The sequence below is a fragment of the Mastomys coucha genome, unplaced genomic scaffold (genome assembly GCF_008632895.1).
Source record: "Mastomys coucha isolate ucsf_1 unplaced genomic scaffold, UCSF_Mcou_1 pScaffold14, whole genome shotgun sequence".
NCBI lineage: Eukaryota > Metazoa > Chordata > Mammalia > Rodentia > Muridae > Mastomys > Mastomys coucha.
The window spans coordinates 86,603,486-86,626,670 of NW_022196896.1; the positions used below are offsets into that span (position 1 = coordinate 86,603,486).

Here is a 23,185-nt window from a genome sequence, read left to right on the forward strand (position 1 = left end):
TTCTTTTTGATCTAAAAGAACAATGGAAGCTAAAATAATGGGTGCTCTGTGTGTGTGTGTGTGAGAGAGAGAGAGAGAGAGAGACAGAGAGACAGAGAGACAGAGAGAGAGACAGAAACAGAGAATGTGTGTACTCATGCGCATGTGTGATTTTTATTTTTCTTTTTAGGTAAATACTTTTTGAAATGTAAAAAGTGTATGATTAAAGAAAAATTTTAAAACTTAACCAATATCTTATAAAAATAATACTAAATTCTAGAAGGAAGAGAAAAGCCAGAAACTAATAGAACAAGATTGTGTCCTACATAGAAAGAAGTTCAATGCAGTCAGTGGAGCATGAAAATGCTAATGAAGTGAACATGATTAGCAGCAAGACTAATTCAGTCTAAATTGAGTAACATTGTCTTTCCTACACTCACATGTGGGATTTTTAAATTAGTGTCAACATGAGATTAGCTTATTTTTTGAAATCATATTTAGGTCATGAACCCTACCACTTCTCAGGTTTGAGAAATTATTCTGTACATTATTTAAGTCTACAAAACGGGTTGAAGAGCTTTTTTTCTTTTTTGAAACAGGGTCTGGATCTTACCATGTAGACCAGGCTAGCCTGGAACTCACAGAGATCTGCCTGCCTCTACTGGGATCAAAGACCCACCACGCCAGATTTATTAGTCAAAACAATGTGTTCTAAGCAAAAATCACCAGGAACTGAAGGCTACTACCTTGTCACTATTTAATACATATGTGTTGCCTGGCAGTGGTGGCGCCCGCCTTTAATCCCTGCACTTGGGAGGCAGAGAAACCCTGTCTCGAAACAAAAAAGAATGTCATCTGTCTCCTTTGAAGAAGGGTCTTCCACTTTTCTGGAGCTCACTAGCCCGCCCAGCAAGGGATCCTCCTGTCTCTACCTCCCCAGTGCTGTGACTACAACCCAGCGTCCCCACACCTGCTGTCTTAGTCAGGGTTGCTGTTGCTGTGACAAAACTCCATGACCAACAGCAAGTGGGGGGAGGAAAGGGTTTATTCAGCTTACACTTGACATCATAGTCCATCACTGAGGGAAGTCAGGACAGGAACTCACACAGGGCAGGAACCTGGAGGCAGGAGCCGATGCAGAAGCCATGGAGGGGTACTGCTTACTGACTGCTCTTCATGGCTTGCTCAGCCTGCTTTCTTTCTTTCTTTTTTTTTTTTTTTGGTTTTTCAAGACAGGGTTTCTCTGTGTAGCCCTGGCTGTCCTAGAACTCACTCTGTAGACCAGGCTGGCCTCGAACTCAGAAATCTGCCTGCCTCTGCCTCCCAAGTGCTGAGATTAAAGGTGTGTGCCACCACTGCCTGGCAAGGATTTGTTTCTTTGTCTAATGGCCAATTTTGAAAGATTAGAAGATGCCCTCTTATCTGAGGGGATAAGATATGTATAATAAAAACCCAAGAACACACTCTGCTGCCTTTTGGTCTGTGTTTCTTTTTCCTCCTCTTCTCCTTGTTTTTAGGGTGGGTGTGAGGATGGTGGGGAACATATAGCAAGGGTCTCATGTAGCCCAGGCTGGTCTCCATGTAGCCAAAGGTGACCTTGAATTTCTCATCCTTCTCTCTCCATCTGGGATTACAAGCAGGGCCCAGCACACCCAGGTTTTGTTCCCGCCAGGGATCCAATCCAAGGCTTGGTAAATGAGCTAGACAAGTGCTCTACCAACCAACCTACATCCTCTACCTCACGTGAGCTGCTTTCAAGAAAGAAAAGTTTTCATTTGCCAGATGAAATTAGTTTGAAAGAGCCTTGATTAAAATCATTAAAAAAATATCTGAGCCCTGTTCTCAGAAACTATGGACCAAATGATCATACAGCCAGCTGGAAAGGAAGATCTTAGATGCTCGGTTACGCCGCTAAGGGAGGACCTCCATGCTGCACAGTGTGATCACTCAACATTAATATGGAGGAAATCTGTACACAATGTAGTACTTATGTGCTTTCTTGTGTTTAGGTGTGGTCTGAGATTGGAAAAGGCTTTCTAGATGGGTCACTCGATAAAAACACCACTCGGAAAAAACAGTATCAAGAGGGTAAGCTTAGCCACTTTTTTTTTCTTGTTTTTGTTGTTGTTGTTGTTCTTGTATTTTCAGGGGTTTTTGGTTTTGGTTTTGGTTTTGGTTTTGGTTTTGGTTTTTTGTTTTTTGTTTTTTTTGTTTATTTTTTTTTTTGAGACAGGGTTTCTCTGTATAGCCCTGGCTGTCCTGGAACTCACTCTGTAGACCAGACAAAAATCTACCTGCCTCTGCCTCCCAAGTACTGGGATTAAAGGCATGAGCCACCATGCCTGGCTTTTTTCTTGGTTTTTCAAGACAGGGTTTCTCTGGGTAGCCCTGCCTGTCCTGGAGCTCACTCTGTAGGCCAGGCTGGCCTTGAACTCAGGGATCTATCTGCCTGCCAGGCTAGCTTAGCCACTTTTAATTAACTAGTTTTGTGGTAGTACATGGTTGGCAGGTAGTCTACCTTGAATCTAGAGCCAAGGTCTCACCTTCAAATTTTAATTTGTATTCAAAGATACATCATGGGCTGGAGAGGTGGCTCAGCAGTTAAGAGCATTGATTGCTCTTCAAGAGGTCCTGAGTTCAATTCCCAGCAACCACATGGTGGCTCACAACCATCTGTAATGAGATCTGATGCCCTCTTCTGGTGTGTCTGAAGATAACTACAGTGTACACATAGACATAAAATAAATAAATCTTTAGAAAAAAAAAAAAGATACATCATGATTTCAGTTGTCCTATCTCTGATGGTGAGATCATTGGTCATCTATATTTTCTCTGTGCTTTCTCCTTCTACATTTCATTCGGTGATGGTTTTTCTACAATGAAAAAGAAGAAAAAGCAGTATGTAGAAGCTGGTACTCACTGTACAGTGAGTATACAGCACGTACCTGTGGAAAGCATCGGGCACACTAGAAAGCCATTCAATAGTATGTATTTGAATAATAAACAAGGGGTGCCATTGTCTAAAAGGAGAAAAATTATTTGTGAAGATTTTTTTAAAATCTTACTATATTTGCTATATATGAGTGTTTTGCCTGCATGTACATCTGTGTACCACTTGCAAGACTCACAGAGAGAAGAGAGAGTCAGATTCTCTGGAGCTGTAGTTACCGGCAATTGTGAGCTGCCATGTGGGTGCTAAGAACAGAACCTGGGTCGTCTGCAAGAGCAGCCAGTGCTTCCAACTGCTGGGTCCTCTCTCCAGTCCCCTCCCTCAACAAACAAACAAACAAACAAACAAACAAATAAATAAAAACTGTCATAAAATTGAGTAAAATATTTTCTAAGTTTTTTGGCAGTAATTTATAAGATTTATATACAGGGGCTGGAGAAATGACTTAACAGTTGTTTATATCCTAGTATCCATGTTACGAAGGTGACAAACACCTGTAATTGTAGCTCCTAAGGATCTGATATCCTCTTACGTCCGAGAGCACCTGCACACACACACACACACACACACACACACACACACACAAATAAAAAGTAGACAAATGGTAAAGTTATAAAATGAAAAATGAAATTTGTATAGAAAAGCAGTATTTTGTAGGGTTGGGAGACGACAGCTTGGCTGGTGACATGCTGGCTGCTCCCACATGAGGACCTGAGTTCAGATTCCCAGTAGCCATAAAGAGTCTGGGCAACTTGGACTCTGTGCGCGCGCGAACACACACACACACACACACACACACACACACACACACACACACGCAGAGAATAGAGTTTGATGTCCGATATCTTCCTCTGCTGCTCTTGTCCTTAAGTTCTGAGCCTAGAGTTCACTGACTAGATGAGACTAGTGAGCCAGCAAGCCCCAGTGACTGTCTCAGTCTGCACAATGCCTTTTTCCTCTTTCCATAAGTGATGGGATATGGATCAAGGTCCTTGTTGTAGTTAAGCCCTAGTTCTTCCTCCAAGCCCTGTGCTCGCAGAAATAAGACTCAGACTCAAAATATATTTACACATACCTTGGCCATATAGCTAGGCTCTACTCTGACTAGGACGTAATTAAAATAACCTAATTATGTTAACCTACATTCTGTCGCATGGCTGCTTACCCGTGCTCAGGTACCACACGTCCTTTTCATCACATCTTTTCTGAGGACCTACCATGTCTGGCTCTATCTCAGAATCCTTACTCCTCCCGGATGTCCCACCTTCTATTTCCTGCCTAAGCCATAGCCCATAGGCTTTTTAATTGACAGGTGATGTGTCTGTACAATACATAAGATAGTCTCTCTCTAATCCTCATGCTTGTATAGCAAACACTTTACTGAGCAATCGAAGCCCCATGTGTTACTATTTTATTCTGACCTGCTTCATTTTCTTTTTTTTGGAACCAGACAGGGTAACCAAAACACAGATCCTGCACAGTGGTATTCATGTGTGGTCCGAGTGACTTGGTATACTGAGGCAAGATCATCAATTTAAGTTCAGAAGTTAGAAACCCATCTCCTAAGGGGGAAAAGGGCTTCATAAGAGCCACAGATTATTTTCCATACATAATGGTATTGCTTCATTGGCTTCTCTGAAGTATTTATGACCTACTGTGTGCTGGTTCTCACTATGTGCACAGGCCACAAAACATCCTGTGCTAATGCTTGCTGTTCTAGGGATCATCCTGGCACCCACCAGAGGCTTTTAAAATTCAGTTTGATACATCCCCTGTGGTAGTATTCATTGTCATTCTCGTCACTAGATGGATATATTTAGGTTAATTCCCCTTTGCAAAAACTATTTTTCAGAAATACAATAATTACCAAGCTTTGTTTTACCCTAGTTTTGTGTTGTTTTGATATTGAAACCTGGTTTCTACCTCCACTTAGGTTCAATTACTATGATGTGTGACCTGTGTTTTACTGTTTTTAGAAATTCCTCCCAGGTAATCCCAATGTGTGGCAGTGTGGGAGCTACCGCATTATACCATGGGCAGCCCTCCTTCCCTTCACTAATGTGTAGTCAGTTATTTACATCTTCTTACTCTTTGGTCGAGATTTGTACTGTCTTGGTATATGTTAGGTCCTTGGAGATGTTAATGAATAAGAAGAATTTTTGTGGCACCTCATTCTAGCTGGAAGAAATAAGAAGTGATCTAAGGGGCTAGAGAGATGGCTCAGTGGTTAAGAGCACTGACTGTTCTTCCAGAGGTCCTGAGTTCAAGTCCCAGCAACCACATGGTGGCTCACAACCATCCATAATGAGATCTGATGCCTTCTTCTGGTGTGTCTGAAAACAGCTACAGTGTACTTACATATAATATATATATTATATGTATGTATGTATATATATACATACATACATATGTATGTGTGTGTATATATATATATATGTATATATATATATATACACATATGTATATGAAGTGATCTAAGTTAGTAAATTTATAGGGAGTGAAACGGTGAAAAGTGAAACCAGAAGGAGGCTAGCAATATGCTGTGGAGAGACTACAACGTAGTGAAAAGTGAAACCAGAAGGAGGCTAGCAGTATGCTGTGGAGAGACTACAATGTTGTTATCCTGATGATGTTGGGTATAGTGGAGAGACTACAATGTAGTTATCCTGATGATGTCATGTGCAGTGGAGAGACTACAATGTAGTTATCCTGATGACATCCTATATGGTGGACAGGCTACAATGTAGTTATCCTGATGATGTCATGTGCTGTAGACAGGCTACAATGTAGTTATCCTGATGATGTCGTATGCTGTGGACAGGCTACAATGTAGTTATCCTGATGGTGTGTGCAGTGGAGAGACTACAATGTAGTTATCCTGATGACATCCTATATGGTGGACAGGCTACAATGTAGTTATCCTAACCTGTCTCCTAAAGGAGGCTAGAAGTGTGGGGTGGAGAGCCTGCAGTGTATTTTGTTTTTGTTTGTTTTCAAATCTTGCTTTCTCCTGATAGGTGAGAATGCCAGAATAGAGGCAGAGGGAGTAATTCTGTTGCAGTGAAGCAGGCTAGAAAGAGACTGAGGCTTGGACCAGGTGCTAAGCAGTAGGTAATAAGGGATAGAAATATGAGGGGGAACAATAGAAAATTCTGTGCTTCGAAGACAACTATCAGCTGGCTAATGGGTTAAATAGGGAGTAAAAGAGAGTACAAGACAGGTCATTAGGCCAGAGAATAAAATTAGTAGTAAATAAGATGGGAAGGTTGGGAACATGCAGTTTTGCAGAATAATCAAGAGTTCAGTATGTTGGATGTTATGTTTAATATGCTTCAGGTATCTAAGTGGAGATGTTGAGTCTGCAGTTTAATTTATGAATCTGGAGTTTGGAGGAAAAGAGGTCCTGACTAGAAATAAAAGTGTGGAGCCAGGCAGTGGTGGCGCATGCCTTTAATCCCAGCACTTGGGAGGCAGGGGCGCATGCCTTTAATCCCAGCACTTGGGAGGCAGAAGCAGGCGGATTTCTGGGTTCAAGGCCAGCCTGGTCTACAGAGAAAGTTCCAGGACAGCCAGGGCTATACAGAGAAAAGAAAGAAAGAAAGAAAGAAAGAAAGAAAGAAAGAAAGAAAGAAAGAAAGAAAGAAAGAAAAGAAGGAAGAAAAGAAGGAAGAAAGGAAGGAAGAAAGAAAGAAAAGTTTGGAAGTCTTTGTCATATAGCTTAAAATCTTGAGGCCAGAGATCACCAAGATAGCAAATATAGATTAAAAGGGCTATCCCGAACAGAGCCCTTACATAGTGAGCTCTAGGCCAAACAGGGAGACCCTGTCTTAAAACAGACAGACAGAGAGATGGAGGGATGGATAGAAGGAAGGAAGGAAGGAAGGGGAAAAAATGAAGGAAGAAAGGAAAAAGAAGAACGCAACAACCCAGTCCTTGGGCGTTGCATCCTTAAAACATTCAAGAGCCAGGAAGGGGTTAAAATGAGACTTAGAAGGACAAGCAGGAAAGTTGGGGAGTGTAGCAGCCCAGGAGCCCAGGCTCAGGGAGCCATTGCAAGCAGTGTGTCCTGGAGAATGAGGTTTAACATCACCAGTGAAGGCATAGGTCAGCCAAGATGAGGAATGAAGCAATCTGGGCATAATTTTAGTGGCCGTTGGTAATCAGTTGCTTTTGTCTGAGAATTTCATTTGAGAACTTACCTATCTGATTATTCATGTCTGTTCCTGTCTTTCTATGGGTGATCCTTGATTTGAGAGGGGCTGTGGAGTTAAGACAGAATTTAGAAGAAAGGATTGATATTAATGGAAATATACATGTGTTTGGAGGTCTGTGTGGTGTTAGAATTGATTCCATTTTCACCCAGGTGGTAATAATTTAGATGTTTCCTTAAAACCAGTTACTCCTGGAGTTGCATATAGGTATTTTATGTACATTTGTTTGTTTGTTTTTGGGGGCACAGTTTCTCTGTGTAGCCCTGGCTATCCTAGAACTCAATTTTTAGACTAGGTTGGCTCAAACTGACAAAAATTTGCCTGTGTCTGTCTTCTGACTGTATCTGAAATTTAACAAAAAAAAGAAAGAAAAAGAGAGAAATATTATTTAAGTATAAATTTTCTCTAAAAATTTTTGGTTACTGTTTTTAAAGGTTTTCCACACATGGTGATATTGGACAGAATTATTCTTAGGAGGCTTAATTTCCACAATTGCTTATATTGTGATTTTTTTTTAATTTTCTTCTTTAAGCTCTTATGCAGTTGGAATCTACTTTAAAGAAAATCATAAAGGAACGAAAAGGAGGGAACTTCAGTCAGCATACCTTCATTGACTCCTTAGTACAAGGAAACCTTAATGAGCAACAGGTAATGAAATGTTAATTGCTTATGGAAAGATCACGTGTGTGCTTCTCTTTCAGTGCAAATGGTCTCCAAGAAAAGAAGTCAGGGCATCTCATTTGCTATAGGCAGTCAGTGTTACACGAAATGTACCTTCTGAAGCTGCTATAGAACACTTACAGTTAGGCTAAGCACACATCGAGCCTGAATGGTCTGTTCATAGAGTGTATTGTGAGCCTTGATGGGTCCAGGCTGACTGCCCACAAGGCCAGCTGTGGCAGCTCAGCTCGCAGCTCATTCAGTACGTGTCTGTTACCAGCATAATGCTCTTTTATGGTATTCCCAGGCCGGAGTCAGCCTTGGCATCCTTGCCACTCCACTTCATTGTCGGAATCCCAACGTGGCCCGCACAATCTCTGGTAGGGATATGAGTTTATGCAGAAACTGAATTAGGTGCCTGCCATGGTCCTCAGAACCCTTAATCCCAGCACTGGCCAATTTCTGTGAGTTCTAGGGCAGCCTACATTGTGAGACCATCTCTCCAAAAACAAAACAAAAGGCATTACAAGGTAGGATCCATCCATGACATCCAGGACAGGGTGGGTAGAAGAGGGTTTTGGGGTGGGAGCAACCAGAATGCATTGTGCACATGTCTGATTGTCAAGGGACAAATTTAACTAAAAATGACAGAAATAAAAGGTAAAACCGACACACGTGGGAAAATAGGCAATCCAGGGTTTTATTTGTCCTTTTCTTTAATATGTCAGTGTATGAGCCTCTGTGAGTTTATGTACACCATGAGTGTGCAGGAGCCCTCAGAGGCCAGAAGAGATCCTCTAAACTGGAGTTACCGGTGGCTGGGAGCTGCTCACTGTGGTTGATTGAAACCAACCTGTGCACAGGAACCTTCAAGACCTGTGCAAGAGCAGTGAGGGCTCAGAAGTGCTGATTCACCCCTCCTGTTCAAGAGCAGCGAGGGCTAGAAGTGCTGAGTCACCCCTCCTGTACAAGAGCAGTGAGGGCTAGAAGTGCTGAGTCACCCCTCCTGTACAAGAGCAGTGAGGGCTAGAAGTGCTGAGTCACCCCTCTTGTGCAAGAGCAGTGAGGGCTAGAAGTGCTGAGTCACCCCTCCTGTGCAAGAGCAGTGAGGGCTAGAAATGCTGAGTCACCCCTCTTGTGCAAGAGCAGTGAGGGCTAGAAATGCTGAGTCACCCCTCCCTCTGGCCCAGCAGTCCTTACCCTAGATTGAGTCTCTTATTACACAGATTTTGGGTTTGATGAAGACCTAGTAAAGAAATAACAATATATTTCCCTCCACTTTTTGTTGAGCCTAATTTTATACTCTAGATTATCTTAGTAGAGCCTGGTAAAGGCCACCTCGTGTCTCATACTTTCTGAACTCAGTTTGCTTTTGTAGATCCTAGAGGACAGTGTGGTGTTCTCTCTGGCCGGCTGCATAATAACTGCAAGGTGTAAGTACAAATCAATTTCTATCTTAGACGGATAACAAAACACACTCTGGTGAAGCTCTTCTAAAAAAAAAAAGGAAACTCTATAAGAATCCCTTTGTAGTTCCCCTTCTTGTTTAAAAAACTTGCTTCCTGTGGTGTTCCACGCCCCTCCCGACCCCGCCATGTATTCAATTTCACCTTTGAAAATTGCCATAAAATTCTGAATTGCTTTACGGATTGTGAATTCCAGTTAGTGCCTTTCAGAAGAACTGCTAACAACACCTTTCCTGAAGGAGTGAAGAGCGCCCTCTTTTCCTGCAGCTCCTCCCCCCTCCTTTGTGCTAATGGTTGAATCCCATAGACAGACAGTCCCCGCTGAGTCTCACCTGGGCCTCTTGCTGCTTTTGAATCCATGGTTTCTCTGGACTCTGAAAGGGCATGGAGTCCACCCAGATCATGATCTGAAAGAATTCTTTGGGAACTGGAGATGATTTCTATTTAGAATTCTAGATGCGTGATCTCCACTCGTTTATAAATTTATAGAGAACAACACATTGATACGGTATTTATAAAAATGTTTATAAACATAAAAATGCATAATATAAAATGCTCCCAGGAAAATTTTAGGTACCAGCTTAAAATGTAGAAAATTCTATGTTCACTTAAGGACTTCATTACACTTCATTTCAAGCAAAAGTTTTTAGACATTTCTCTTCTTTAACACCTAGATGTATCTAGGTATTACAGAATAAATGAAATTCATGCAGATGTGTCAAAGATAATTACTCCACTATTTTAGTAGGGTTTTTTTTTGTTTGTTTGTTTGTTTTTTGTTTGTTTGTTTGTTTGTTTGTTTTTGTTTTTCGAGACAGGGTTTCTCTGTGTAGCCCTGGCTGTCCTGGAACTGACCAGGCTGGCCTTGAACTCAGAAATTCACCTGCCTCTGCCTCCTAAGTGCTGGGATTAAAGGCATGTGCTGAGCCAAACAGACATTTTTAAAGAGTTAACTTTGAGTTTTATAAGTGTAGCTTTTAACATTTGCCTTGCACATACAAGGCCTTAGTTTGATCACCAGCACTGTAATAATTGATGATGATGATGATGATGATGATGATGATGATAAGTTAATTTGAGTCATTCCTCTAAAGAAACAAGGTAATTATATAAGGAGAAGTAACAATACTCTATATACACTTCAAAGCTACTGGGACAGAAAAGCCAGAGCTGTAGCTACCATTGCTTAAGCATATCCTAGGGAGAAGGTGTATTGGAATGCTTAGGCAGTAGAGTTACTTTGTTTCCTCTGCTCTTTGTTTCATTTACCCTGTAAAAATAATTCATAAGCCAGCTGAAACCAGAAGTGAGCCATGAGCCAGTGACTTGGGTGGCTTGGGTGTCAGAGTACTTATTAAAAGTGTAGATGGGAGCCAGCAAGATGGCTCAGAGGCTAAAGGATCTGGCTACCAACCTGGTGACCTGAATCCAGTCCCAGGAATCCACATGGTGGAAGGGGAAAATGGAGTCCTACCAGTTCTTAACTCCACAGGCATGTCAACATACTTATACATACATACACACACGCACACACATTGATACACACAAAATAAAGTAATAAATACAATTAAAGTTTGTTTTTTTTAATTGTTATTGTTGTTTTTTTAAAATAGTCCAGGTGGGTGGCCCTTACCCCAACCTGTAGAATCAGAAATCTCTGGACATCACAGCACCAGTAAACTCTCAGGTGGTTTGGGAAGCCAATAGCCCAAGCAATAATTAATTATTCAAGGTCTAGAAAAATGTGATGTGGTTGTATGAGATTTGCTCATACAACCACTTTGATTTGTAGGAATCATTTCATAGGTCCTTGTGAGTAGACAAGCTGATGAGGTCATGTTTTTATTTTGTGAGATTGAAAGAGATCTTCAGCATTCAATCCTCCCCTCACTGTCTGGTCTCACTAGCCTTAGGTAGGGTCCGCAAGTCAGACTCCAGAAGGGCGGGAGCTCAATAGCTCTGCATATTTTGCCATCTTATATACATATTTGCATTCTGTTTAAAGAAACTCAAATCCGAAAATCCTATAAATAATTTCATTTTAATTTTTGGTAACATTTATGTACCATGATGTGGTGGGGGGTGGGGGGGCAGATTTACAAATTTTTTTTTCATACAAAAAATTATGCAGTAGCTGTTTTCTTTACTACTAACATGGGTTTTCTGTAGTGTGTACCTGGGCGATCCACTTCCTCACGTCGTCTGGAGAAGTTCAGAAGAAGCTGTACCAGGAGATAGACCAAGTTTTAGGGAAGGGTCCTATCACCTCAGAGAAAATCGAGCAGCTCAGGTAAGACTGCAATGAAAGAAAAAAAAAAATCATTAAAAGGTAAACATTACGTGGTTTATTTATAACTTAAAGTTTATGCTAATATGTAGGAAACATATATGGATCTTAAAATATTTCTAAAAATTTGCAGTAGAATAGAATAGAAAAATAGATCTACATATTTTCATTTGTTTCTGTTTGTTTGTTTGTTTGTTTGTTGTTTGTTTTTTTTTTTCAAGACAGGATTTCTCTGTATAGCCCTCGCTGTCCTGGAACTCACTCAGTAGACCAGGCTGGCCAAACTCAGAAATCCACCTGCCTCTGCCTCCCAAGTGCTGGGATTAAAGGTGTGCGCCACCACTGCCGGCTCTGTTTATTTTTTTACTTAGCCAGGCATAGTCATACACATCTTTAATTCTAGCACTTTAGAGGCAGGGAGGGATAAGTGGATCTCTGTGAGTTTGAGGCCAGCCTGGTCTACAAAGTGAATTCTAGAACAACCAGAACTACATAGTGAGACCCAATCTTGTTAAAAAAAAAAAAAAAACACTAAAAATGTATACGCATCTGTGTCTGTGCGAGTGTTTTTGCACGTGTGTGTGTGTATGTGTGTGTATGTGTGTGCGTGTTGCGTGTATGTGTGTGTGTGTGTGTGTGTGTGTGTGTGTGTATGTGTGTGTGCCTGTGCCTGCAGAGACCAGAAGAGGAAGTTGGATCCCTTGGAGCTGGAGTTGCTGGTAGTTGTGAGCTGCCCTGCATGACTGAGTAACAAGTACCAGCATGACTGAGCACCAAGTATTCTTAACTGTTCTGGACAGTTTCTGCTTTTTGAGGCCAAGTCCTTCTGAGTGCTGTGATCACAATTACATACACCACACCTATTTAATTACAGATTTTAATGGATAATTTAATCTCATGTCTAAAATCATAAAAGTAGTTCTGGGAGCTGGAGAGATGGCTCAGCAGTTAAGAGCACTGGCTGCTCCTCCAGAGGACCCAGGTTTGACTTTCAGCCCCCACATGTGGTTCACAATGATTTGTAACTCCAGTTTTCAGGCATCCAGTGCCCTCTTCTGGCCTCCATGGACCGTATACCCTAATATGGTACACAAATACACATGCAGCCAAAATACCTACACAATAATAAATTTAAAAACAAGACTATGCAACTTTTATTCCACATTAAAAAAACAATAAAGTAGTTCTAGATAACCTGTTAGTTAGCCTATATATAGTAGCAATGATATCAAGCACATGGACAGTCATAGTTTGTTCATAGGAATACATGTGAGAACACATCAGAGTACATGTCAGAATACACATCAGAACACATGTCAGAGTACATGTCAGAACACACATCAGAACACATGTCAGAGTACATGTCAGAACACATGTCAGAATACCTGTCAATACATATCAGAACACATGTCAGAATGCATGTCAGAGTACGTGTCAGAACACATGTCAGAACACATGTCAGAAGCCATCTAGGAAAGGCTATAGCAAGCAATTGAGTTGTCTGGAGATGGCCCACTGTTTTGCATGGCTGTCATGGGTAGGCTCTGAGATGCGAGGTCCTCAGAGACTTCATGCCAGGATTGCTTCTTGCAGCCGACATACCTTTCCTGTCATTATTACATAGCCTAATGATTCCTGGGCCTCATCCCACCCTATTGGCAAATTTCCTGCCGATCAACATGAAGATAAACTTTCATGAATTAGTGCTAGATAAATTAATTATAGCATTCCTAATTTGATTCAAATAATTTTAAAAGAAAGTTGAAAGAGATGGTCTTAGTTGTGCCCTCCTCATGGAATGCTAAGTACAGACTGCATAATAAGAAGTACAATGAGCTTTCGCAATTACACCAGAAGAGAAACAGACTTGGGACAGATTTGTGATCAAGGGAAAACATTCATTCTAGGTCAGGTCCAAGGATAAGGCCACAGGTGTGCACTATGATATAGCAAGGCCATGTAGACTGTTGCTTTGCACTTATAATGAGCTTATAGAATGAAAAACTGCTTAGAGCTTACTATCAACTTCCTTCTGTAAAACCTCTTGTGTAACAGCTTATCTATGAGGTATTTTTTAAAAAGATTTATTTATTTATTTCATGTATATGAGTACATTGTAGCTGTACAGATAGTTGTGAGCCATCATGTGGTTGTTGGGAATTGAACTCAGGACCTCTGCTCGCACCGGGCCCACTTGCTCTGGCCCAAAGATTTATTTATTATTATATGTAAATACACACTGTAGCTGTCTTCAGACATATCAGAAGAGAGCATCAGATCTCATTACAGATGATTGTGAACCAACCAATCATTGTGGTTGCTGGGATTTAAACTCAGGACCTTTGGAAGAGCAGTCAGTGCTCTTAACCACTAAGCCATCACTTCAGCCATCTATGAGAGATATTTTTATAAAGAACTTTTGTCTAAGAAGGTATAAAAAGGGTGAGAGAAGAAATAAAGTGTGGCTTTTAGGGCTCTGCCAGATCCACCAAATGTATATACATATATGTCTGTCTGTCGTGTGTATGATATGTGTATGTGTATAAGTATGCATGAACACTTGTACAGTTGATGAAATAGGTGGTGAGATCCAGTCAAAGTGTGTGGGATATGTGTGTGCACATGCGTTTCTCCCTGTCTTCCTTTTCTTTTTTCTTTGGCTTACAAAGAGTTAACGAACACCAAGCCTCTCACCTGATTAGGGAGGGGTCCTTGAGATAGAGAGAAAAGAACTCAAATAACTAAGCTTTTCTTTTCTTTTTCTTTTTTCTTTTTTTAATCCCCTGAAGAGTTAAATTGCCAGAAGCCTGAGTGGCTTAATAGCAAAGAGTTAAAGAGTTAAATTGCCAAAAGTAAGCAGCTTTGGCCATGATCCCAGACTCCATACACCCCCTCCCACTATTACCCCCCCCCACACACACACAGCATTCTTGCTTACCTAAGTACCTGGGTGCCTTGGCTGGCTGGATCCTGGGAAACACAGAATAGTACAGGCACACTGGGAAATACTGTGGTAGGCTTTTTATAATGTTAAGCATACACTCAGCCTCTACATGACTTAGAAATTCCTTAGCATTCCTAGGTACTCAAGAGAAATGGAAGCTGGCCACACAAAGACCTGTGTGCAGATGTTAGTAGCTGTATATTGAAAGCACACAAGAGCTGGAAGCAGTCTAGATGTTTACCAACTGGTAGCTAAATTAGCAAATTGTAATATTGCCATACCAAGGAAGGCTCTAGTTAATAGAAAAACAAGGTCAATATATACAGCCATATGGGTAAACTTTGTTATATGACTTGAAAGAAACAAAAGTGCAAAGGCCTCCACACCCCCTGGTTTCACGGCTATGGAATTCTAGGACAGGGAGCACTAATACCATGGAAGGCCTTTCTGCTTGCTTCTCTCCAACCCATTCTCCACATTGCTGCCAGGGCCTGTGGCTGCACACGGGAGTCACCTGGCCACTTTAAAAGACAGGTACCACCTACCTGGAAGCAGTCTCGAACCATCCCACAGTCTCTGGGCTTCAAAAACCCAGAGTTCAGTCTTAACCAAACATCCACAAAAAGAAATCAAAGTTTCCCAGATCCCTGGAACTGAAATTACAGACTGAGCCACCATGTAGGTGCTGGGACCCAAACCTGGGTCCTCTGAAAGAGCCGAAAGTGTTCTTAAGCCTGAATCGTCTCTCCAGCTTCATCATGTGTTTTCGACCTCCATTCTGCTAGTGTTTGTTGTGTTTATTGACACCACATCTGTTTGTTTGTTTGTTTGTTTTTAAAAACAGTTATTGTCGGCAAGTGCTTTTTGAAACCGTTCGGACTGCTAAACTAACTCCAGTTTCTGCCCGGCTTCAAGATACTGAGGGAAAAGTCGGCCCATTTGTTATTCCTAAGGAGGTAGGAAGTGCTTGGTATATGTAACTCAGTCAGTTTATCCTCAACTACTTTGGTATGTGCTTTTATTTTATTTCTTTTAATTGAAAATCATTTCTTCATACGATATATTCTGATCACATTTCTCCCCCCTCATCTGCTGGCAGATCCTCACTGTCCTTCCAACTCCATGGTCTTCCTTCTCTCTTTAGAAAACAAGCTTGCAAATAAGGAAACAACAGAGCCCAGGTAGTGGTGGTGTACACCTTTAAACCCAGCACTTAGGAGGCAGAGGCAGGTGGAATTCTGAGTTTGAGACCAGCCTGGTCTACAGAGTGAGTTCCAGGACAGCCAGAGATATACAGAGAAACCCTGTCTCGAAAAACCAAAAAAAAAAAAAAAAAAAAAAAAAAAAAAAAAAAAAAAAAAAAAAAAAAAAAAAAAAAAGAAAAAAAGAAAAAAAGAAAGAAAAGAAAAGAAAGAAAAAGGAATAAACAAACAAAAAGCTCAAAGGAAAAACACACGCATGCACACAACAAAATCCACATTCACCACACAGACAGACACAAAACAATAAAAACACAGATTGGAAAACCATAATATATAAACCAAAGACCAGTAAGATAAAAAATGCTGGCCAGGCGGTGGTAGCACAGGCCTTTAATCCCAGCACTTGGGAGGCAGAGGCAGGCAGATTTCTGAGTTCGAAGCCAGCCTGGTCTACAGAGTAAGTTCCAGGACAGCCAGGGCTACACAGAGAAACCCTGTCTCGAAAAAAAAACAAAAAAAAAAAAGAAAGAAAGAAAGAAAAATGCCAAAACAAAGCATTTTGCAATAAAGATCTCCAAAGTTCTCCTGCACTCATTGTGTGGTAGTCATCACTGGATCCCAGCACTCCAGCTGTGTTCCACTGTGGAGCACTGTCTTCCGCTCTGGAGTATTGTCTTCCGCTGTGGAGCACTGTCTCCCGCTCTGGAGCACTGTCTCCCGCTCTGGAGCACTGCCTCCCGCTCTGGAGCACTGTCTTCTGCTGTGGAGCACTGTCTCCCGCTCTGGAGCATTGTCTTCCGCTATGGAGCACTGTCTTCTACTGTGGAGCACTGTCTCCCGCTGTGGAGTGTGTGGGTTTCTCTTAGCTCTCCTTCTCTGTCCTGCTGTCAATAGTCTGTATTTTTGCGCACTCTGGTGTGTGATTATTGTGTTGTGTGTGCAGAACATGACACAAATGTATCTTAAAAACTCAGTTTAGCGCCTGGTAGGATAGCAGATACCACACTTGCAGGGCAAGCCTGGTGACCTGAGTTTAGTTCCCAGAACTCCTATAAAGGTAGAAGGAGAGAACTGACTCCAACCAGTTGAACTCTCATCCCACACATGTGCCCCAGAACACCCATAATCACACTCACATATCACATAAGAACAATAAATATTTTTGAAACTAGGTCTTAACATGAAATGTTATGATTAATGTGTTGTTCTTTTATTCTTTTCTATTGCATATATCATGACTGTTAATAGAATTGGCACTTGATGGAGATGCAACTTATTTGAACATAGTGTTCTACTATATGTGTCATATTAACTATTGTCCTGTAAATAAAGCAGTCTCACTAATGAAGATTTAGACTGATATTCTTTTTATTATTATAAATTATACAGTTGTGTAGGTATTGGATAATGCCTTAGAAATGGAGTTTTGGAAGCTGGGCTTGGTAGTACATGCCTGTAATTGCATTACTTGAGAGTCTGAGGCCAGAGGATTGCCGTAAGTTTGAAGATATCCTGTAATACATAGTGTGTTAGAGGTCAGCCTGGGCTACCTAGTGAGGAAATGGAACATTTGGATCAAAAGGCGTGTGTTTCATATAGGAACGGAAGTTAGCGCAGGTGGAGCTGTGGACTAACTGTGCAAGGTCCTGGCTTAGAGCCTTTGCACCAACAAATGAATTATTTTATTAATAATTAAATCTTATAAAAGGCAATTTATACTTCACTAGTATATAGTACACGCTTTTCAGGGTTAGGGATGTGGCCCAGTGATAATGCACTTTTCTAGCTTACACAGAGGTCAGTTCTTAGCACAAAAGCTAACTAATCAACTAACTAAGTAAACAAGTCATAAAACCCATTTAAGACTGCGGGTACAGCTCAGTGGGCCCCTGGGTTCAATCCCTAGCACCAAACCAAAAAAAAACCAATACACACACACACACACATTTTTTTCTCTCCAGTTCCTCACCACTTTGGACTTATGAATCTTCTGTATATTTTATGATTCATATGTGAATCGTCTCATTGTTTCATTTGCTTCTTCTTGATCATTAGAAAGATGGAACAGCTTTTCATAGGCGCCTTAACAGTTTGCCTTTCTCTTGAACTCCGTCTTTGGACGCCCTCCCTTCTCAGCCTCTTCTTCCTAGTGAGCTGTCTGTGCATCCCTTCCTGGCCATGGCCCTCTTCCACTGATGCTCACAGTCGTTTTCAGGTTTTCAATTTTAACATTGTTAAGTCTGGCTTTTCCTCTATGGCCTCCAGGTCTTGTGGCCTGGGGGAAGTATACTTGCCTAGAAGATATTGTGGATTGCTGTGTCATTGTAAGGTCACCAAGATGATCTTGTCACTTTGCATTTTCTGTAGTAGACACACTTTTAGGTGACTTGTGTAGTGTTTGTTGGGCTTGACTAATTGGACTGTTTTGTGTTTTAGACGCTCATTCTTTATGCCCTCGGAGTGGTTCTTCAGGACCCTAGCACTTGGCCCTTACCCCACAGGTATGAAATAGTGTTGTCTTTTCAACTGCTATTTCTATATGTGTCCAAGGTCTTGAAAAGAAAAGTAGTATGTGGTAATGCGTGACGGCAGAGAGTACTGCGGCCTATCTGCTCTTTGTGGCTTCTCTTTCATTGTCTCATTCCTCTATCCACCCTTTTTCCCCTCCCCACCTCCTTTATTTATTTATTCTTGAGGCAAGGTCTTGCTTGATAGCTCATGCTAGCTTTGAACTTATGATCCTTCTGCCTCAGTCTCCCAAATGCTGAATTTATAGACATGTTACATTACCTATTTTGACTTTTGGTTTTATCTCTCTCATTATCACCTGCATCTCATAATCCATATAGTTATCTGATTCTATAATTGTTTTAGTCTTAATACATTTTTTAGAAAAGAAGATGTTGCTTCTCCAGCTCTTTCATAGAATCTGGAAATTGTGCTGTGTGTCACGCATGGGAAAGCAAAGTGAAAGAGTGAGCTACTGCCGTTTGCCTTAAGATGGTAGGCTGGGATTTACCACCTTGGAAAAAGCTTAGATACATGCAGCCATGTTGAGATCGTATGGCAGTGCAAAACCCAAAGGTCTGCTGGTGTAGTCACCACTCCAAGGACAGGCACGGAAATGCCCCTAGCACTTGAAGTTGTTTTGTTGTTTGTTTTTAAGTATCCTGACATTAAAGAATTGGTTTTTTGCATGGGGGTGGGCATGGATTTGAGACAGTGCTCCTCTGTGAAACCCTGGCTATTCTGGAACTCATTGTGTAGATCAGGCTAGCCTCAAACTCATAGATCCATCTGCCTTGGCTTCCTGAGTGCTGGGATTAAAGGTGTGATCCATCACCCCTCAGCTTAAAGAGTCTTAATAAAACAACAGACCCTCAAATTTTACTCTAAAATATTAGTTATTAGCTAAACTTTATGTTCTAAATGGCTTTAATAACAAAATTAAAGATGTAAAAAATATATATGCCTATAATTATAGAAAACTAAAATTTGAAATTTTTTAATCTTAAAAAAAAACTATGTGAAAAATGCCAAGTTTTTGGTAAGTTTTAAGTGTGATATGAAGACTCTAGCAGGACACGTTGCTCATGTGCCAGGCCTGAATTCCAACCTAGTACTAGAGAGAGGAAAGGAGGGGGACAGAGAGGGCAAGGGAGAAAGAGGAGGAACTTCATTGGAACTTTTGTCATGGCTGCTATTCTCAAAACATTCAGAGAAATTGAAAATGTTAGAAGGAATAAATGGAGCCAGGTGTGACACAGACAGCTGTCATCCCAATGGTTGGGAGGTACAGGCTGGAAAAGTAAGGGTTTGAGGATAACTTGGTCTACGTACTAAAATTTTGTCACAAATATCTACCTTCCCCTAAGGGAATAGATGCTACATTGTGGAAATCCTTTTGAGATATTAAATTCAGAGGATGTAGATGTCAGTATTGTATCTGAGAGCCTCCTGAAGCTGGGCACTTCCTTACTGGAAGGGTCAGAGATTTATTGCTGCTAGTACTTTGAGAGACAGCTCATGTAAGAGAAATCTGGATGGCAACACAGAACTCAGACAATAGAGGCCATAGGTTAATTATAGATTAATATAATTGTCACATGGAGGAGGATAAAGAAGAGAAGGGGGGAATTGACTTTTTCCCCAAAATTCGATGCCTTTGAGATTCAAGTAAATTGTTACATGTTCTTTTCATGGTAGAGTGATATTCCATTAAATGGAGTTTGTATGCCATTAAGCTACAGAAGGATATTGGGTTAATTTTAGTTTTTACTATTATGAATGAAGCTACTATGAACTTTGTGCATTTCTGTTTGAGCTGGGATTTTGTATTTTTATAAATGCCTAAGATTATAACTTTACATATTTGTTAAAAACAAAATAAGAAATTGGAGTGCTTACTGGGCATGGTGGTGTGTACCTGTAATCTTATCATTTTGGAAGTCAGAAGGCAGGAGGATTGTGAGTTGGAATGGAGGTTAGCCTGGGCTGCATCAGGAGAGCTTATCTCAGAAGGAATGGGGAGGAAGAGAGGGAAGAAAACAGTAATCTTCAGACTCAACTACTTTGGCTGCAGCCTTGGTTCATTTCACGGGGAACTATGTTGCTCCCAAGGAACAAGCCTGGTGCTTCAGCCCTTTGAGCAGAAAGGGACAATTCCCATGTCTCAGGTGTGGGCAAGCATAAAGTGATAATTGGTAGAGTACTTAGCAAAGCACCTACTATGTAACAAAGATTGACAAAAATGTGTACACCACTCAAGGCCAGGTGCTATGCTAAACATTTTGCTTGTTTTTAATTTAATTAAAACTTAAACACATCATGTTCTCTCTCCCTCTCCTGTTTTCTGACCCTCCAATACCCTCCTCTTCTTTGACCCTTGTTGCTGCACAAGAGTAGAAATAATCAACGTATACACACAACCTGCTGTGTCCGTACTGTGCTGCCCACATGTACATGTTTCTAAGGCTGGTCGTGGATGTTGGATGGAGAGCTCATGAGTAGAGAAGACTAATTCTTCCACTCGCAGCAGTTGGTAGTTGCTTGGAGCTCCACATCTGGCAGTGGGGCCTGGTGAGATTTCCCCAGCTTGGGCAGGTCAACTGTTGCAACTGTTCAGAGATTGTTCAGGCAGCCATGTTATTGAGATTTCACAGCAGACTGCCTGGTCCTCTGATACAAATCTTTTTTTTTTTTTCTTTACCTGATTCTACTTAATTCTCTCAGAGCCCAGTGAGCTGAACACTCTACAGATGTAGCAATTGGCTAAAGAAGTTGCATTTACACAGCCTTGACAATAGAGACAGAACCCCAACATCTCACTACTGTTGGCCTTCAAGTCTTTTCATTGTTTAGATAACCAAGACCATCTATAAGTCAGATTAATGCAATGGATATGGCTTCTGACATTTTAATGATCTGCAACATTGCTCTTAAATGTGCTCATTAGAATCTAAATATAAGCTAGACAGTATGGTACATGGTTTTTTTTAACCTTTTATTGATTCTTTGTGAATTTCACATCATGTACCCCGGTCCCACTCATCTCCCCATCCCTTCAAATCCACCCTCCATCCTTGTAACCTCCCCCACAAAAAGAAATGAGGGGGGGAAAAAAAAGAAACGAACAATATCTAGTCATGGAAGCTTCAGGGTATCCCACAGTTACCCTTTTGTCCAAACATCTTTGCTTGCAGATGTTCATTTCAATGAGTTGTTGGTCTGGTTTGAGGCCTCTGGGTTCTGCTACACTAAATACTGGATCCTTACCTGGACTCTTCTTGGACATCCTGTTGTTGCCCCGTGCCATGGAGGTCCTGCAGCTTTGGATCTGCAGGATAGGCCCCTTCACGGACTCCAGCAGGTCATAGATGGGTAGATGTTGGGGTGGGCCAACTCCAAGCCCTAGATCTGGGCCTGGATAGTAGCTGAGTTGGTCAGCTCATCAGCTCTCCTGCACCAACCCATACCACCAGGGCAAGCTCTGTAGCACTGCCCCACTAGCTCACCCAAGCACCACAGCTGGTGATGTCTGGGGGATGGGAGAGGGGCATTTCTCCCTCACCCATGGGTAGCACACACCTTTAATCCCAGAAATCTGGAGGCAGAAGCAGGTGAATCTCTGAGTTCGATGCCAGCCTGGTCTACAGAGTAAGTTCCAGGCAATCAGGGCTACACAGAGAAACCCTGTCTCAAACAAAACAAAACAAAAAGAATCTGAATACACTTGCCTCCTGTGTATTGGAAGGACAGGAGTCCGCCTGCCGCACACCTGCTTCACCAGCTTCACTAGCATGCGTCCACACTCCTCTTCTCTAACTCAGTGTAGATCTTTTAAAAACATCTATTTAAAAGGAGCTCTCATATTTCCTTTGTAATCTCTCTACTTCTCCAGTTGCATTTGACAAGGAAAGTCTAAAGTAAAAGAAGACCTTTCTTAACCTTTTACTGTCTCTCACTTATAATAGGCATGAGTACAGTATAGATTACGAATGACATTTCAGGGCTTGAGTCTCTAATTTTAATAGTGGAACAATGTGGAATGACTTACACGTTGATCCGGTGGTTGAATTTTATTCAGATATTATCTGGTTTTTGATTCATCCTTGTATTTCATGAAGGATACTGCTACATTGGTGGCTCTGAAGAATTTTTTTCCTTTCTTTTCATCATTTAGAGGTAGCATCCTCATAAACAGCAAGAGATTAAGCATCTGTGTGTTTGATGGTTTAGAAGCATAGTAAACTATAATATGACTGCAAAAGATTAAACGATTATTACAGCTGTGTGTTTAGTGTTGCTGTTTAAGGCACAAGTGGACCTGTTCTGTGTGTTCTTGTAGGTTTGATCCAGACCGCTTTGCGGATGAGCCAGGGATGAAAGTGTTTGCTTCTCTTGGCTTCTCAGGCACGTGGGAATGCCCAGAACTGAGGTAAAAGGCAAGGTGGCAATGGGGAATGAATTCTATAATGCTTAATGTCAACTTTCTAACCGGTAGTAACCAGTTGGCTCTCTTCCGGACCAGGTGTGCTTACCTGGTGACCACAGTGCTTGTGAGCGTGTTGCTGAAGAGACTGCGCCTGCTCGCTGTGGAGAGACGAGGTTTTGAAATGAAGTATGAACTGGTCACATCATCAAGGGAAGAAGCTTGGATCACTGTCTCCAAAAGACACTAGACATGTATGCACTTAAAGTCTGTTCAGTAGATGAAGGGAAATGCCCAGTTAGAATATGTGCTGAGTCCTTTTGTAAACCCAGTATCATTTTGTAATGTAAAACCTGTTAGTGCTTCATGATGTGAATGTAGATTTTTATATGTCAAAGTTTCTTACTGTATGATATGTTTATACTTATATCGACAACTTTAATAGGAAAGTCTAATTTTCTTTTAATTTGCATCATTTTCTAAAGCCATTGTATTAGTCAGGGTTCTTAGAGTCACAGAAGTTATGATAGTCTCGATGTAGTAAGGAATTTATTG

The 23,185-nt window shown here is 41.3% G+C and overlaps 2 protein-coding genes across 3 annotated transcripts in view; one reads left to right on the forward strand and one right to left on the reverse strand.

Moving 5' to 3' along the window:
* LOC116088492 (cytochrome P450 20A1) overlaps nucleotides 1–23,074 on the forward strand; it is a 38,564-nt gene extending 15,490 nt beyond the window's left edge. For both annotated transcript variants that reach the window (XM_031367689.1, XM_031367690.1), the window contains 8 exons: nucleotides 1,989–2,067; nucleotides 7,673–7,788; nucleotides 9,179–9,233; nucleotides 11,436–11,556; nucleotides 15,342–15,453; nucleotides 18,136–18,200; nucleotides 22,547–22,636; nucleotides 22,730–23,074. In XM_031367689.1, the coding sequence (XP_031223549.1) occupies nucleotides 1,989–2,067; nucleotides 7,673–7,788; nucleotides 9,179–9,233; nucleotides 11,436–11,556; nucleotides 15,342–15,453; nucleotides 18,136–18,200; nucleotides 22,547–22,636; nucleotides 22,730–22,880 (789 nt within the window). In that variant the 3' untranslated portion in view covers nucleotides 22,881–23,074. The remainder of the gene's footprint in view (nucleotides 1–1,988; nucleotides 2,068–7,672; nucleotides 7,789–9,178; nucleotides 9,234–11,435; nucleotides 11,557–15,341; nucleotides 15,454–18,135; nucleotides 18,201–22,546; nucleotides 22,637–22,729) is intronic.
* Nucleotides 11,291–23,185, reverse strand: part of Raph1 (Ras association (RalGDS/AF-6) and pleckstrin homology domains 1) — a 197,821-nt gene continuing 185,926 nt past the window's right edge. Inside the window, exon 17 of the mRNA XM_031367678.1 lies at nucleotides 11,291–11,562. Coding sequence (XP_031223538.1) covers nucleotides 11,553–11,562 — 10 coding nt within the window. The 3' untranslated portion in view covers nucleotides 11,291–11,552. The remainder of the gene's footprint in view (nucleotides 11,563–23,185) is intronic.